This window comes from Mytilus trossulus, chromosome 7 (genome assembly GCF_036588685.1).
Source record: "Mytilus trossulus isolate FHL-02 chromosome 7, PNRI_Mtr1.1.1.hap1, whole genome shotgun sequence".
Lineage (NCBI taxonomy): Eukaryota > Metazoa > Mollusca > Bivalvia > Mytilida > Mytilidae > Mytilus > Mytilus trossulus.
The window spans coordinates 25,412,494-25,427,692 of NC_086379.1; the positions used below are offsets into that span (position 1 = coordinate 25,412,494).

Sequence of the window (15,199 nt, forward strand, 5' to 3'; positions counted from 1 at the left end):
GTTTGATGATATATATTTGAGTTCCGAAAGGTAAAACTGTTTCTGTAAAACCAAAATCTGTTCAAAAAATGTATAAGAGGAAATGTGTTTTCAGTGACAGGTCCTTAATTTAGTTAAAATCCAGCTGATTTTGTCAAATTTCGCCAAATTCCCTTATCCTAACCTATTAAAGAAGAAAAAATCAAAACTATAGCAAAAAACTTTGATGCAAATTGTTCTATTTAACCTTCTTGCATGTATTTAAGTCAACTCCAAGGGGGCTCCCAGTATATTTTTTTTAATTATAGGATTTTGCTATTTTTTGCTTTAAATAAACTATCCTATACTTAATGGAAAAATAAAATAAAAATATTGGTTTAAGGGTCTAAATCATTAATATAGGATTTCTCTATATTTTTCTATAAATGAACTTTATCTTATAGTTAATAGAAACATAAAATAAAAAAGTGGGGTCACCATTCATTTGCGCTCACAATCTGCCTTCGAAGGAAGCATACATTTTTGTAAAAGTGGTTTTTTTCTGTTGAAGTTATAGGAGAAATAAAGTTAATATCGAAATAAAAAAAGAAATTTATTACAGAAATCGCCCAAATTTTACAATAATTTTGTTTAAGTACAGCTTATATGGAAATTATATTAAAAAATATAGGTCACCGATGAGTTGAAAAAGATATTTCAATTTTAAAGCCAAAAAATGGCATTTTTCCACCAAAGGGAGATAATTTGGAACTTTTTCACTGATGTATACATTTTAAAAGTTATCTGGGGCCAACACGAATTGATTGTTTTGAATGATTTTTGTACCATATTATAAAGTAACAACTACAAAAGGTAACACATAAAATTTGTAATGAAAAACAAATGTTTAATTTTTTTCTTAAATTTTTATACCCTCGAGCCTCCTTAAGCTTACAATTTGCTTTTTGAAAGAAGCATGCATTTTTGTTGAGGTACTTTTTCTGTTGAACTAATAGTAGAAAAAAAAGTTATATTAAAATAAAAAAGAACTAAATTACAGAAATTGCTTAAATTTTACAATAGATTTGCAAAAAATAATAAAAAAAAATATAGGTTATCAGTGAGTTGTAAAAGATATTTCAATGTTAATGCCAAAAAAAATGTATTTTTTCACTAAAGGGAGATAATTTGGAGCTTTTTCAATGATATTAACCCTTACCATGCGGTGACCGTTATTTGGCTCCAATGGCGTTCCATACTTTTAGAAGTCGACTTTATGATATCTATTTTAAAAGTTATGCATGTTCTGTCAACCTGAGGCTATCCATATTCACGTTTCTCATGTATAAATAGAATTTTGAGCACAAATATGGACTTGGAAAATTGAAATTGGCTAAAACTCGGTTTTCTGGAGGGGTAGGCTTCACATCTGTATCTTACACATGAAGTTCAGAGGCATGAAACTGGCAAAGATAGTGCAAACCCACGGCCATATAACTACTGATCATTATTATTATTGAAATACGCATAGGAAACAACTATTTCCGGTTTTGGGTCCATTCGAAGTCAAAAATCGGCAAAAATCGTGAAATTCTGCATTTTGGGTCCAAATGACCTTCTGTAGACTGCTGAACCAAGATCAGATTCACTCCGACCTAACCACTGTTGGAGTCAATTTGTTCACTAGGGTCCACTATACACGCAGGCTACAGCTGGATACCTTAACCAGCAACCCTGGGTTTTATGGGTCAAGAGAAGGGATGAAAAATCGACAAAATTGACGCTTTTTGCACCTGATGACCCACTTTGGGGAAAATTCCCACGGGAATTTCTCGCTACATTGAAGACCTGTTGGTGACCTTCTGCTGTTGTTTTTTCTATGGTCGGGTGTTGTCTCTGACACATTTCCCATTTCCATTCTCAATTTAATGTATACTAAGTTTCAGGTCGATTGGACTTCAATTTCATCAAAAACAACCTCGACCAGTTACTTTAACCTGAAGTGGGACAGACGGACGCACAGACCAGAAAACATAATGCCCCTCTTCTATCTTAAAGGGGGGGGGTAAAAACAATGTTATTTGAAGATTAATGAGAGGCGACTAAACAATACATAAAAATTACAGAAATTTAGAAAACTGCCTTCATTTCCATTCACAGTATATTTAAGTACACACAAAAAAATCATGATCAACCCAGTTTGAATTAAACTTCTACAGTTTCATAGCCGAGTAATAACAATAGATTGCTCTGTGTATATTTTATCCAGAAGATAAATTGAATTTTGCTAAGTATGTACCATCGACATCACATATAAAACCTGATGTCTCGTTATGTTTAAAACAAATAAACCTAAGTGCCAGTAGTCCATCTTCTTTACTAATTAGTTCTTTACTATTCTGTCCATCTTTTGATATTACTGTTATTCTGCTAGCATAACAGTCTGCCAAAATAATGTTATTATAAGTATCTGTACAAAATCCCCATGCTCCCGTTAAACTTTGTTCACTTTGCCAGATATGTTTACCAGATACATGAACACAGTACATTGTTTGACCTCTAAAGTCCATATAGTATACTCTTTCATTACAATAAAAAATATTAAATAAGTGTAGTCTGTTCTGGTCTTTAACAGACTTCAGTGTATTTCCTTCCAAGTCTATTATATGGATTTCATCATTACTGAGACCTACTGCCAGAGAATTATTGGAGAATGATAATCCCCAGCATGCTCTGTCAAATGTTAACACTTTGGTGACAGTTTCATATTCCATATTAAAGACTTTAATGGTGCTCTCTCTAGGGTAAGGTATTGCAATTGTGTTCCAATTGATCTGTGTAACACTGTGGGCTTCACCAGGTATAGGTAATTGTTTATCAAACTTGCCATTTCTCCTCCATGCAGCCCAAATATTTATTTATTTTCTTCCTAATTTCAACAATTATTTTTTTTATGCCTTCACATTGTTGTTCTCCAGTTTTGATGTTTGCTGATTTGTTATTTACCATTTTATCTAAGAGATATAAGATGGAGTTGATATCTTTATCTGCAGATTCTTTATATTTTTCAATATCTGTTTTCTATGCCACACTAGCTAAGCTTATTATTCCAGTACATTTTGAACATGTTGAATGACTGTTTGAAATACATTCATCACAGCAAGGCTTTAAATGATTGGGACAGTACAAGTAAAGCTGTTGACCATGTTTTTCACATTCTGTTTGGGTAGACAGTTTATAATTTTTTATGTCAATAGTTTTATGATAGATAGATAGATAGATAATTTTATTAACCAATCATGGTGCCCAAAATTTGAGCTATACAATCAAATGAATGAATTACAAAATAAAGCACAGAAAATGATTAGAATGATTAAAGTACATTTAGACAACAACAAAAAAACAAAAACAAAAACAACACGTGAATACACATTTACACTAGTTAACCTGATATAAACCAAGTTATTGACAAATCATAGTTGTTATGGGTGCCACTGTGACCTGGAGAAATTACATAATTCTTTATGATGACCTGTTCCTTTTGTTTTTTTGTGATGACTAGAGCATAATTCTTCTTCGCAGTTGTAACTCCAGACGTCAGCTTTAGTGTTTACTTTTTCTGCTTCACCAGCTCCACATGGTATAGGTTTACTGCCATACCTGTCAACTCACCCGTTTTTTGCGGGTGACACCCGTTATTTTCACCTCTCACCCGGGAGTTTTTCTTTACCCGGCGGGTCCCGGGAATTACTAACATTACCCGTTTCACCCGGATTTCTGACCGGAATTGTTTCCGGTATTTAGAAGTAATACGACCTTCGGTTTTATCGGTCTTTTTCAATGTAACCAAAAGTCAAAATGTAGGACTTGTTTACCTGAGCTACGTAACGATATTTTCAACAAGCTACAAGATGAGTTCAGTGACTATCAGTTGACCCCATTAGATGAACTTCCACTTTGCACTCCCCCTGAAACTGACATTGGTACATTTTGGGGAGAAATGTCCAAGTTGCATGACATTTTTCTTAACAAGCCACAAGATTTTTTGTTTTGTCAAAACTTGCTAAAAAACATTACTGGTTTTGCCAAACAGCAATGCAGACAGTGAGAGGGCATTTTCTTTAGTAAAGAAAATAGCTACAGAGTTTAGGGCTGATCTTAATAAGGATACACTGTGTGCTCTTCTTTCTTTTAAAATGAATACACATTTGCATTGCTATTAACTGAAACCAAGTGCAGTTCTTTTAAAGAATGCCAAGTCTGCTACTATGGAATATAACAATAGTCTGAAATAAACTTGTATACATGTTCTAACTGTTTTATATACATATTGACTATATAAATTATATGTAAACATATTTTTGTTCTTCAATTGAGCCCGCAAAATGTCGTACGCGTTATGACCTGACATTTTTTTTCTCAATGCAGGTCATACCCTGACTTTTCATTTTCAGAGGTTGACAGGTATGTACTGCATGCCATAGCCTATACATATATAAAATGAAAATTATTTGGACTTTTTGTGCAATCCAGTGACATATATTCAAGGATTAAACTTTGCAGTCCCCCCTTTTTTCCATTTTTTTTTTTGCTCACTTGGCATAGCCATGTGAGCTTATGCCACCACTTGGCATCCGTCGTCTGTCGTCGTAAACTATTTCAAGAATCTTCTCCTCTGAAACTACCAGGCCAAATACTTCCAAACTTTAACTGAATGTTCCTTAGGGTATCTAGTTTATAAATTGTATCCGAATTTTGATCTATCAACAAACATGGTCGCCATTGCTAAAAATAGAACATAGGGGTCAAATGCAGTTTTTGGCTTATATCTCAAAAACGAAAGCATTTAGAGCAAATCTGACAAGGGCTAAAAATGTTCATTAGGTCAAGATCTATCAGCTCTAAAATTTTCAGATGAATCAAACAACCCATTGTTGGGTTGCTGCCACTTAATTGGTAATTTTAAGGAAATTTTGCAGTTTTTGGTCATTATCTTGAATATTATTATAGATACAGATAAACTGTTAATAGCAAAAATGTTAAGCAAAGTAAGATCTACAAATAAGTCAATTTGACCAAAATTGTCTATTGACCCCTAAAGGAGTTATTCCCCTTTAAAGACTTTTTTCATAATTTGTTCATCATGTTGACCTACTTTAAAAAATCTTATTTCCTTGTATGTCAAGAAACATAGCTCCTATGGCTAAAATAGAACATAGGAGAAAAGGATTTTTTTTTTTGCTTTTGAAGAAAATAGGACTATTTAAAGAACATTTAAATAAATTGAAAAGCCAAAATAATCATTGATGAGAGATTTAACAAAAAAAATTAAGGTGAGCGATTCAGGCTCTTGAGAGCCTCTTGTTTTTTTAGAGATTCCATTTCTATGAAAGGAAAATTGTCTTCAGTCTCATACATTTGACAGTCAAATGCAATCCTTATTATGTACAAATCTTTTGAAATAAAAATCCATCCTTGCAAAAATCTCCAATACTGGACTCTTGTCAGATTGGTTGACAGCTGGAAAGATGTGGTCTGATTTCCAGTGAGACATTAATCTTTGAGAGGTCAGAAGACTTTGATTTGAGCAACTATAGGTCACCGGTATGTGTTGATCTATAGAACCCATTTAAGGTCCTTTATATAAGAAAAGGAAGATGTGGTATGATTGCCAATGAGATGACTCTTTACAAGATACTGAAGTACACTTATTGTTTTCACTAGATAGTTTAAGTATGTTGGACACCTTGAATTAATTATAAGACACCCATAATTTACTTGAAAATGTATCTGTCTGGCATGGTTGAATGAAACTAACATACCTGTAATAAGATCTTCATCTATCAAACTACATATAAGTCAGTTTTGTCATACATCCAAAACATACTTTATTGTGTCCTGCAGTTTCATTATTCATAATAATTTTTCTAGTCTGATTCTTCACACAACTTTGTATATATAATAAGTATGTGTAATGACATAAAATTTAATGTTAAGTACAATAAGCAAACAAAATTTATGAAACCATCAGGCTTTATACAGGTCTTGAACATATTTTTAAGATTTGAAAGTGTAATTAATTATCAACTGTATACCTTTTTATTAAGCAACAAGTGTGGACACAGATGAGTGTGGATAGTATGTTTGGATGTTTGACAGTGTCTTATGACAATAAAGTTCTATGTTTTTCCTATATGGTGCTAATAACTGTGTTGCACGGTGACAACCGATCTGAGCATTAGGAGTGTTATTTATTTTAATTTTTTTTATGTTCAATACAGACATGGGGAGACAGTAATTACATTAGTTACCAAATGATTATGATAGATCATGTTCTACATCTTTGGTTTTGGATACATTTTGTAGCTGGGAGAGCAATTGTTAATTTCTGTGTCGATTTGGTCTCTTGTGGAGAATTTTCTCATTGGCAATCATACCTCATCTTTTTTTATATGTATTTGCTTACTATTGGTATGGTTCTATTTACATTACTTTGTGGTGGATCTCAGTATCATTAGTAAATTTTTATGTTAAAATGTCGAATTTCTTCCTCAGATTAGAATACATTTATTGGTTTTAAGTAATGACAATGGCTTATGTCTGACATGATTATTGGGGCTAAATAAGAGAGGAAGTTAAAACCTCTGTGCTGATTTATATCAATTCTTTATATCTCCTCCAAAGCTGGTCGAAGCACAGACAAATTTTGACCAATATAAAAATGATTTCACCAAAAGAACCTTTGTGAGCATGCTTCAAAGACTCATAACTGCTCCAAAAGTAATCTGATAGAATTTGAAGCATGTCAAGCAGATATCATCAACATCTACTTAATAAGTCTTAATATGTCTAAATACCAAAAAAGCTATTTAGTACTCAAAAGGTATTGCAAAATTATTCCTTTTCATTTTTTGTTTTGTTATATGGATACAAATATAAGTGATACATGTACCAATACAGTATTTGTTGTGGTATGCAAGTGTAGTAATTAACATTTACTGGAAACCTGAACGGTTGGGGCTAGTATGGACACAACATTCAAGCTGGATACAGCTCTGAATTTGGATTGTGGTTAAATAGTTGACACAACATAGGTTTCTGACACAGATTGAATGTGGTCTATTAAGAACCTCAACTTAAAAATTTTAAATTGGACATTTATCTATTTTGGTCCAATATCCAAAATCTAAATACATGGTTAAATTCAGAATATCATAGAACCTGAAGAATTCAATTTTTGATGAAATCAAATAATGTTTAATTTTAGACCCTTTAGACCTCCATGTGGACCAATTTGATAACCAGGCCCAAATATTAAAAATCTAAATACACGGTTATATTTGGCATATTGAAGAACCCCATATATTCAATTTTTGTTGAAATGAAAAAGTTCAATTTTTGACCCTTTGGATCTTAATGTAGACCAATTTGAAAACGGGACAATACTGTGCAATTGAATATTCCTGGCTATTGGCAATACTGTGCAATTAAAAATTTCTTGCTATTGCGCAATATTGTGCAATTAGATATTTCTTGCTATTGTGCAATACAGTGCAATTAAAAATTTCTTGCTTTTGCACAATACTGTGCAATTGGAGATTTCATGCTATTGTGCAATTATGTGCAATTGAACATTTCTTGCTATTGAACAATACTGTGCAATTGAAGATTTCTTGCTATTGCAGAATACTGTGCAATTGAAAATTTCTTGCTATTGCACAATACTTAGTATAATAATTTTTGACCCCCATTGGGACCAACTTGAAAACTGGGCCCATAATCAAAAATCTAAGTACATGTTAAGACTCATCATATATAAGAACCCCAAAAATATTTTTTTTTTTTAAATCAAGCTAATTTTAATTTTGGACCCTTTGGACCTTAATGTAGACAGAGACATATATACACATATGTTGGCAACTCCGTGAAATCCCGTTAAAGATCGCGGCCCAGAATGAGATTCTCGTGGATATATGTCTCTGATGTAGATCAATTTAAAAACAGGACCAAAAATTAAGAATCTTAACTCGGTTAGATTTGGCATATCAAAGAAGCACAATAATTATTTTTTTTTATGAAAGCAAACAAAGTTTAATTTTGGCCCCTTATTCCTTGGGACCAAAACTCCCAAAAATAATCCAAACCTTCCTTTTGTGGTCATAAACCTTTATAGATTTCTATTAACATATGCTAAGGCCACGGTTTTTTTATTTGTTGGTTTACGGATCCGCCGACCCGATTTTGCCGATTTTCAAAATAAAAATAAAATTGACTTTTCACGTTTTTTATTCCCGCCGACCCTTATAAATGCATTATCCCTGAAAAATAATTAAAATTTTCTTCTATTATGAAATGAAATGCATTAATCATTAACAAAGTTGATAACACTTTCTTTTGTGAAAAATAAAACTTCCAATTTACGTTTCTAAAAATAGACAAATCAATTATAACTGACCTTGAAATGTCTATTGCGCAAATAATTTTGCGGAACGAAACCTGTGCACGTGTTTAAAACCAATTACAAAATAAGTTCGTTTCCCTTATTTGTCATCAGTCCGTAAGATGCATCATCTCAGAGAAATGTGGACAGGTGGAATACATCAATTAAAGTACTGAATATTAACAAATCATTTGAAATTTTCTTGTTTCAAAGATAACAAAAAATATCGATCATTGGGATAAAAACCAGATTGCATGATAACTGATTAACCCGATATTGTCGTTTTTCCAGTGGACGAGTCTATTTACGTTTTTCGACGCGTGTGTCGAAACTTATTTTTGTACGACGTTTTTATATTTTTTTTCTTTATCAGTTTTTGTGCTTGAAGATCATTATTCACCAAGTTTTCTGGAATTTATTGAAAGCTACGCGAATCTGTTTTTCTTGTTTGTGAAATGACGATTTAATTTCGTCTTTGTCCGTGCAACCCCCTTTTTTACAGGAATTTATTAAACGATGTCATGCGATGTTCATGATCACTGATCAATAATATTTCATCGAACTTAATGTTAAGAAATGATGACAAAACAGCAGATAACACAAACGTTTTGTTAGTAAGGTGAAATATATATTTATTTTGCATATTTTTTCTGTTTTGAAAGATATTTTTTTTCTTTTTTTTTCCGACCGACCGACCCGACTTTTTTATGCGAAAAATCCGTAAACCAACAAATTAAAAAACCGTGGCCTAAAGGTATTGTTAAATAAACCAAGAAAAATGCTTATTTGGGACTTGTTTTTGGTTCCTAAATCCTACACTGTTGGGACTAAAACTACCAAAATCTATTCCAACCCTCCTTGTGTGGCCATAGACCTTATGTTAAAAAATCATAGATTTGTGTTTAAATAATACTTGAGTTATAAAGCAAAAACCAAGAACAATGCTAATAAATTTGGGCCCTTTTTCCTAAACTGTTGAGACCAAAATACCCAAAATCAATCCCAGCCTTCCTATCATGGTCATAAACCTTGTGTCTAAATTTCATATATTTCTATTGACTTTAACTTAAGTTAGAGTGCGAAAACCAAATGTCTTTGGATGAAGAGGATGACGCAAACGTGATACCAATGTACAACCAAAATGTTTTCAATTTTTGCGGTCGTATAAAAATGATCTCAAATCAAATTTCTACTGGAGTTTGCAACAATAATTATTCAACTACTCATTTTAATAAAACAAAGTATTAAAATATAAATGTCATACAATCATGGTGATGATGCGCAGCCCCGCTAGCATATAATGTTAAAAAGGTACATAAAGTGAAGCTGCCAAAAATTGAACTTAAACTGAGTTTAGAGGTAATAAGCATTATATACACATTTCACTAAATTTAGTTGAGACAAACTTGAGAAATTTTTCCATTTGTGAAAGGGCATAACCCTAGAATGATAATCAAAGTGCTTGTAATCACTGAATGGCTATTAAAGACTGCTTAAATTTATGGACTAAGCCGCCCCCCCCCCCCCCCCCCCCCCCCCCCCCCCCCCCCCGAAAATCAAATGGTTGTTGCCTTATCATGACTGACATTAGGGGATGAAATGCATATAGATGTCTATAAACAGCTGATAAAGTCTATTCAATAGTAACTTTTTTGTTCGTTGAAATGTGTGGGATTGTGCAGCACGTGTCATCGTGACATGTGACCCTTCGCGGCCTTCAGTTTAGATTATACACTAGAGAAGAGATTATAAATGCGTACAAACCTGATGTCAAATGACGATATACGGAATTTAAATAACGTTGATCCTTTAAATGTACGAAACACATACACATATGACAATTGTTCACATAAAATAGATAGTAAAATTTTCCAAATGAACGTCCATTAAAATTAAGTCTCTGATGAATATTTCCCGCGCAAATGTATTGGAATAGACCAAAACGAATTTTAGGTGTGTGTTGTCATTAAAACAGTCGGGTCAATGAAAACAGTTAGATTAAATATATAAATATGTTAACTATATTTATATTGGTTTTTCATAAAAGTGACTTTACCAGATTTATTTTAGTGGCAAACAACGGTAAATAGCCTATATCATCTTGACATGACATATGAAAACCCCTTTAGCATAATGGTGTGTGTATGGAATAGTCCATGGAATTGTCCAAACCGATACAGGTGAAATACGTAGAATAATATTGCTGTGTCTATTGTGGACACAGCAATAAAATCAGATTTAAGATCCTTATGAGCCCGTAGTAAAGTAAAAAAAACTGTAAAAAGCCTTATTTAATAAGATTTGCTCGATTAACCTTGAAATGAAGACTAATAAATATTTGCGTGTATAGTGAACCCCCTAAATAAAATAATACTGTGTTCTAGACCACTTCCCCTTTCGGTGATCTACAGAAATGATTTTTTACTATATAGTATGTTAACAAGTCACTTCATAATTCATATCTGTGTATGGTTGTCTATTTTTCCCAGTGCATTATTAAAGACCATGTTGATACCTGAAGTTGTTCAGCCTGAACAATGTAATCAATTTCTATTTAAAGGACATCACCCATATCATATCTATAAACATTTCAATGACCTGATTATACAAGAGAATAGGATATATTGATTATTTTCTTAAAAATGAATTAAATATAGTTTTGTTGGTAAATTTTATTTGCTGTAAATGTTGACATTTTTGTATTTTATTGAATTTTGTAAAAATAAACTTAAAATATGATCTATACTACTTGAATTATGAAGATCAAATAACCTTATTCTAATCATACCCCTAGATCTTTTTTGGACAAATACATACACATCAAGATAATATCTCCTTTTTAGCTCACTTGGGCCAAAGAACCAAATGTGATTTTCTCATCACTTGTCAATGTCTTCCGTCGTTAACTTTTCCAAAAGTTTCTCGTTATAAACAAAAATATGACAGATCTACAAAGAACATTTAAATGAAAGTTTACAGCCACTCATTAATATATTTTTAAAAGCAAAAATGATCATTGATATACCCCTGCTTTAAAAAAAGTGGGGGTATACTGTTGTACCTCTGTTAGTATTTCTCAGGAACTACATCATAAAGATTTCTGAAATTTGATTTTAGGGTTTATTTAAGTCAGCTACTGTGGATTCAATTATTATAGTGCCAGGGTACCATTTCTTTGTGGGGAAAACATGCATAATTGTGGATATTTGATGGTTTTTCATGGTTTTCAAAAAGTTTGGATTTAATCATGCATCAAATTTGCAATTCGTTGAACATTTAAATCCGTAGTTTCCATGTACCCATGAAATCCACAAAAGTTTTTATTCAATGAATAATAATGAATCCACAGTATACTGTGTAATGCTTTTTGAGCATCATCACTGAACTGTCACTTAAAATTATTTAACACATGAGTAGACAAGTTGAAAATTTTGGTCAATTTTTTTTTAACTACAATACAAGTATTTCTGAAATTTAGTTTCATGGTTTATATAAGTTAGTTATACTTTGTGATGAGTTTTCAGATTCATCACTCGACAACCTTTTGTTTTGATACCGATATATTTGGGTAGGGATCAGTGAGAAGCAGCTCACTGTTTCACATGTTTTTTTTTATAGAATAGTTGTCTTATACTCATATTTTGTGCAGTATTGTATTTTAGCCTTTGCAGATGATCAAAATATGAAAAAGTAATTTTGTTTGGGACAGTTGAAATTTGAGATATTTTTTCACTGAGAAATGTGTAAACAAAAATTGCTAAAACCAGACTTTTTGATTCTTGATTATTGTAAACAAAATTTGAAATCAGAGGCACATCTTTAAAAGACTTTATTTCTATTATAAGATTTGATAAAATAGATGGAGATTTCCATAAGCATTTTTTACTGAAGTGTAACATCATTTTTGAATTTAGCACAGATCTATATACATGATATAATAGTAGAAAACACTAGTAAAGCAATTGTTTTTAAGGAAATAGGAATAATTTTGTGGCTTTATTGCACATTCTTAGTTTAAAACAACAATAGGGAAGTACCCCTAACATTTAATATAAACATGCTTTTTTATTTCAGAGTATAATGTGGCAGTGTTTATAACCAATCAGATGACTTCTGACCCAGGAGCAGCATTATCGTATGTATTTATATTTGATCAATGAAAAATAATTTGACATAGAAAAAAACATTCAATAGTTTTTACAACTCATAATGTTTTGTTAGTGAGAAAACTTCAGACTTAAGAGTTCACAATTTATTTTGCCTGGACTTCTACTAGTCAAAGTAATTCGAATTTTATCACATGTGCCGAAAAAAGGATGATAACTCAATATCTATAAAAATGAGTAAATTTTATATGATTGCCAATGAGATAACTATCCACCAGATGCTATTAAAGGCAAGATATTAGATTCACATATTTCAAGACAAACCCCCTTTGTCAGTTTCAGTTGTTAATCAAATAAGAAGGTAATTCATTGCAATTCTCAGTATCTAAAACTTGAAGATGTATAAGTAAATTTTAAAAGAAAATGAAGGGGAGATTATTCAAACATTATAATTTACTTACAGAAGTAAATTATTATGTTTGAATAATTTTTTTATTTACTTCTTCAAGTAAATAAAAATTACTTGTACAAGTAGTACCCCTAACTAGTTGCATAGATCCCAGGGTTGAATTGACTCATTTTACCTAATTATCTACTTTGTCTTTAACAAACTAAAAGTAATGACACTTTTGGTTTAAGAAAAAAATCATGTAAGTAAGGGCAGTTTTTTTATGCTTATTTTACTACATATATTTTCTTGTAAAATTGAAAGAAAAAAAATATCAAAGAGGAAATTTCCTAATGATAAAAATATGTAATAACAGGTTTGTCCCCCAAAACAACTTGCAAACAGGTTTGTCCCCCAAAAAATAAATATTCAAACAAAAATAAACCACTTTACATTTTAATGATTTAACAATGAGTCAAATCATTGGCATAACATAAATCAATTTTTGTAAAAAAAAACAAAAAAAACCACACCCATTAGTTTCTGTGGTTATACTAATCCGATTGTTACTTATCAATAAACAGTGATTTTGCTAGCGCTCGTCACTTTCGTATTTTACGAAAAGGTTTTCAAAATGACGAAAATTTTTCATATCAATTTCGTCACTTAAATTTGGAAAGTGTAAAAATATTTACACATCAAATTACTTGAATTCTACCTGTCTTTATGTTTCTGACAAGTTTATGACCCTCAGGTAATTAACGTTTACCAAAGGTGTTAAAAGTTGTGATGACAAGTAATCCGCCTATCGCCAATCAGATGGGTCACTAATCCCTTAATTATTATTATAAAACCTCATAAATGACCATCTTAATAATCTATTAAAGTTAAATCAGTCAGTCAGCATTTCATTTTAATCATTTCTCACAATTCCGTCGTATTTTCGTCATTTATGTAAACAAAATTGATAAATATCTTCCCGGACATTTCAACTTTATTTTAATTTCAATATTTCCCTTACGATCATAATTTGCAGTTTGCTTGTCGTAGTTTCGTCATTTTAACGTTTTTTCGTCATACTTTACATAAATATTCATCAAAATCTTTCGACAACTTCGATTAAAAAGAATGAACTTTATTCAAAACATAAATATTTTCACTTGCAAACAGGTGCTTCCTGTTCTATGTATTGCGCATGCGTAAAAGTTCGTAGATGAATCCGGTTTTATTCTGAAATTATTATTCTATTGTCACTTCCCGTTTTCATTTCATTTCGTTTAAAAATCGAAAGTAAACGTGATCTACAGTCATTAGAATCGTCACATTAAGTATAGATGCAGATCCTTCAATCCAATATTAAAGAAATTGATTCCAAATAGATATTTAAACGTATTTTCAAGGATATAAATGATTGTGAAGTGAAAAAGTCGTTACAAGTACATTTGTGCAGTGGTTTAAAATATAGACTGAGGCACCCAACTTTTGTTGATCAGGGGTGTGCTCTGAAAATAACTGAAGTGAAGTTGTGAACCATATTACCAGATCCCTGTTCTTAGCTTCATATCTTAGCATCACATTAGTCAATTCCTTTTAATATTGCCAATAACTGCCTACATTAGCAATCCAAAAGTCTTCAAAGATCCTAAACTAGTCCTTGAAGGACTTGGACATATATGTATCGCTAGTTTAATAAACATCATAGACCCCTTGCTATTATAAAAAAAAAGGCTGATTTTTATCACACGCAAAAGCCCTCAAAATCCTAGCTGAAACCCTGTCAATAAAAGATTCATGTTTCAATACCTGATGATTTCTATTTCAGTTTTCAAGTTGATCCAAAGAAACCTATTGGTGGAAATATTTTAGCTCATGCTTCAACCACTAGAATAAGTTTACGTAAAGGAAGAGGAGAAACTAGGGTTGCTAAAATATATGACAGGTTATATTTTTGTTTACTTTTAATTATAGAGATAAATATGCATTTTAAGGTAATATATTTGAAATCTGAGAAAACAGGAATGTGTCAATAGTACACGGATGCCCCACTCATACTATCATTTTCTATGTTCAGTGGACAGTGAAATTTGGGGCAAAATTCTAATTAACATTTAAATTAGAAAGAATATACCATAGGGAACATGTGTGCTAAGTTTCAGGTTGATTGGAATTCAACTTCATCAAAAGCTACCTTAACCAAAAACTTTAACCTGAAGTGGGACAGACAAACTATGATTAATAGTCTGAAATTGTGTGTAAAAAGCTATTTAGAGCCACAGATTTTTTAAAATATAGGATTTATATCTGTTG

At 31.7% G+C, this 15,199-nt stretch overlaps 1 protein-coding gene across 1 annotated transcript in view; it reads left to right on the forward strand.

Annotated features, from left to right (window-relative positions):
- Positions 1-15,199, forward strand: part of LOC134724827 (meiotic recombination protein DMC1/LIM15 homolog) — a 48,093-nt gene that overhangs the window by 31,079 nt on the left and 1,815 nt on the right. The window contains exons 12-13 of the mRNA XM_063588110.1: positions 12,473-12,533; positions 14,715-14,831. Coding sequence (XP_063444180.1) covers positions 12,473-12,533; positions 14,715-14,831 — 178 coding nt within the window. The remainder of the gene's footprint in view (positions 1-12,472; positions 12,534-14,714; positions 14,832-15,199) is intronic.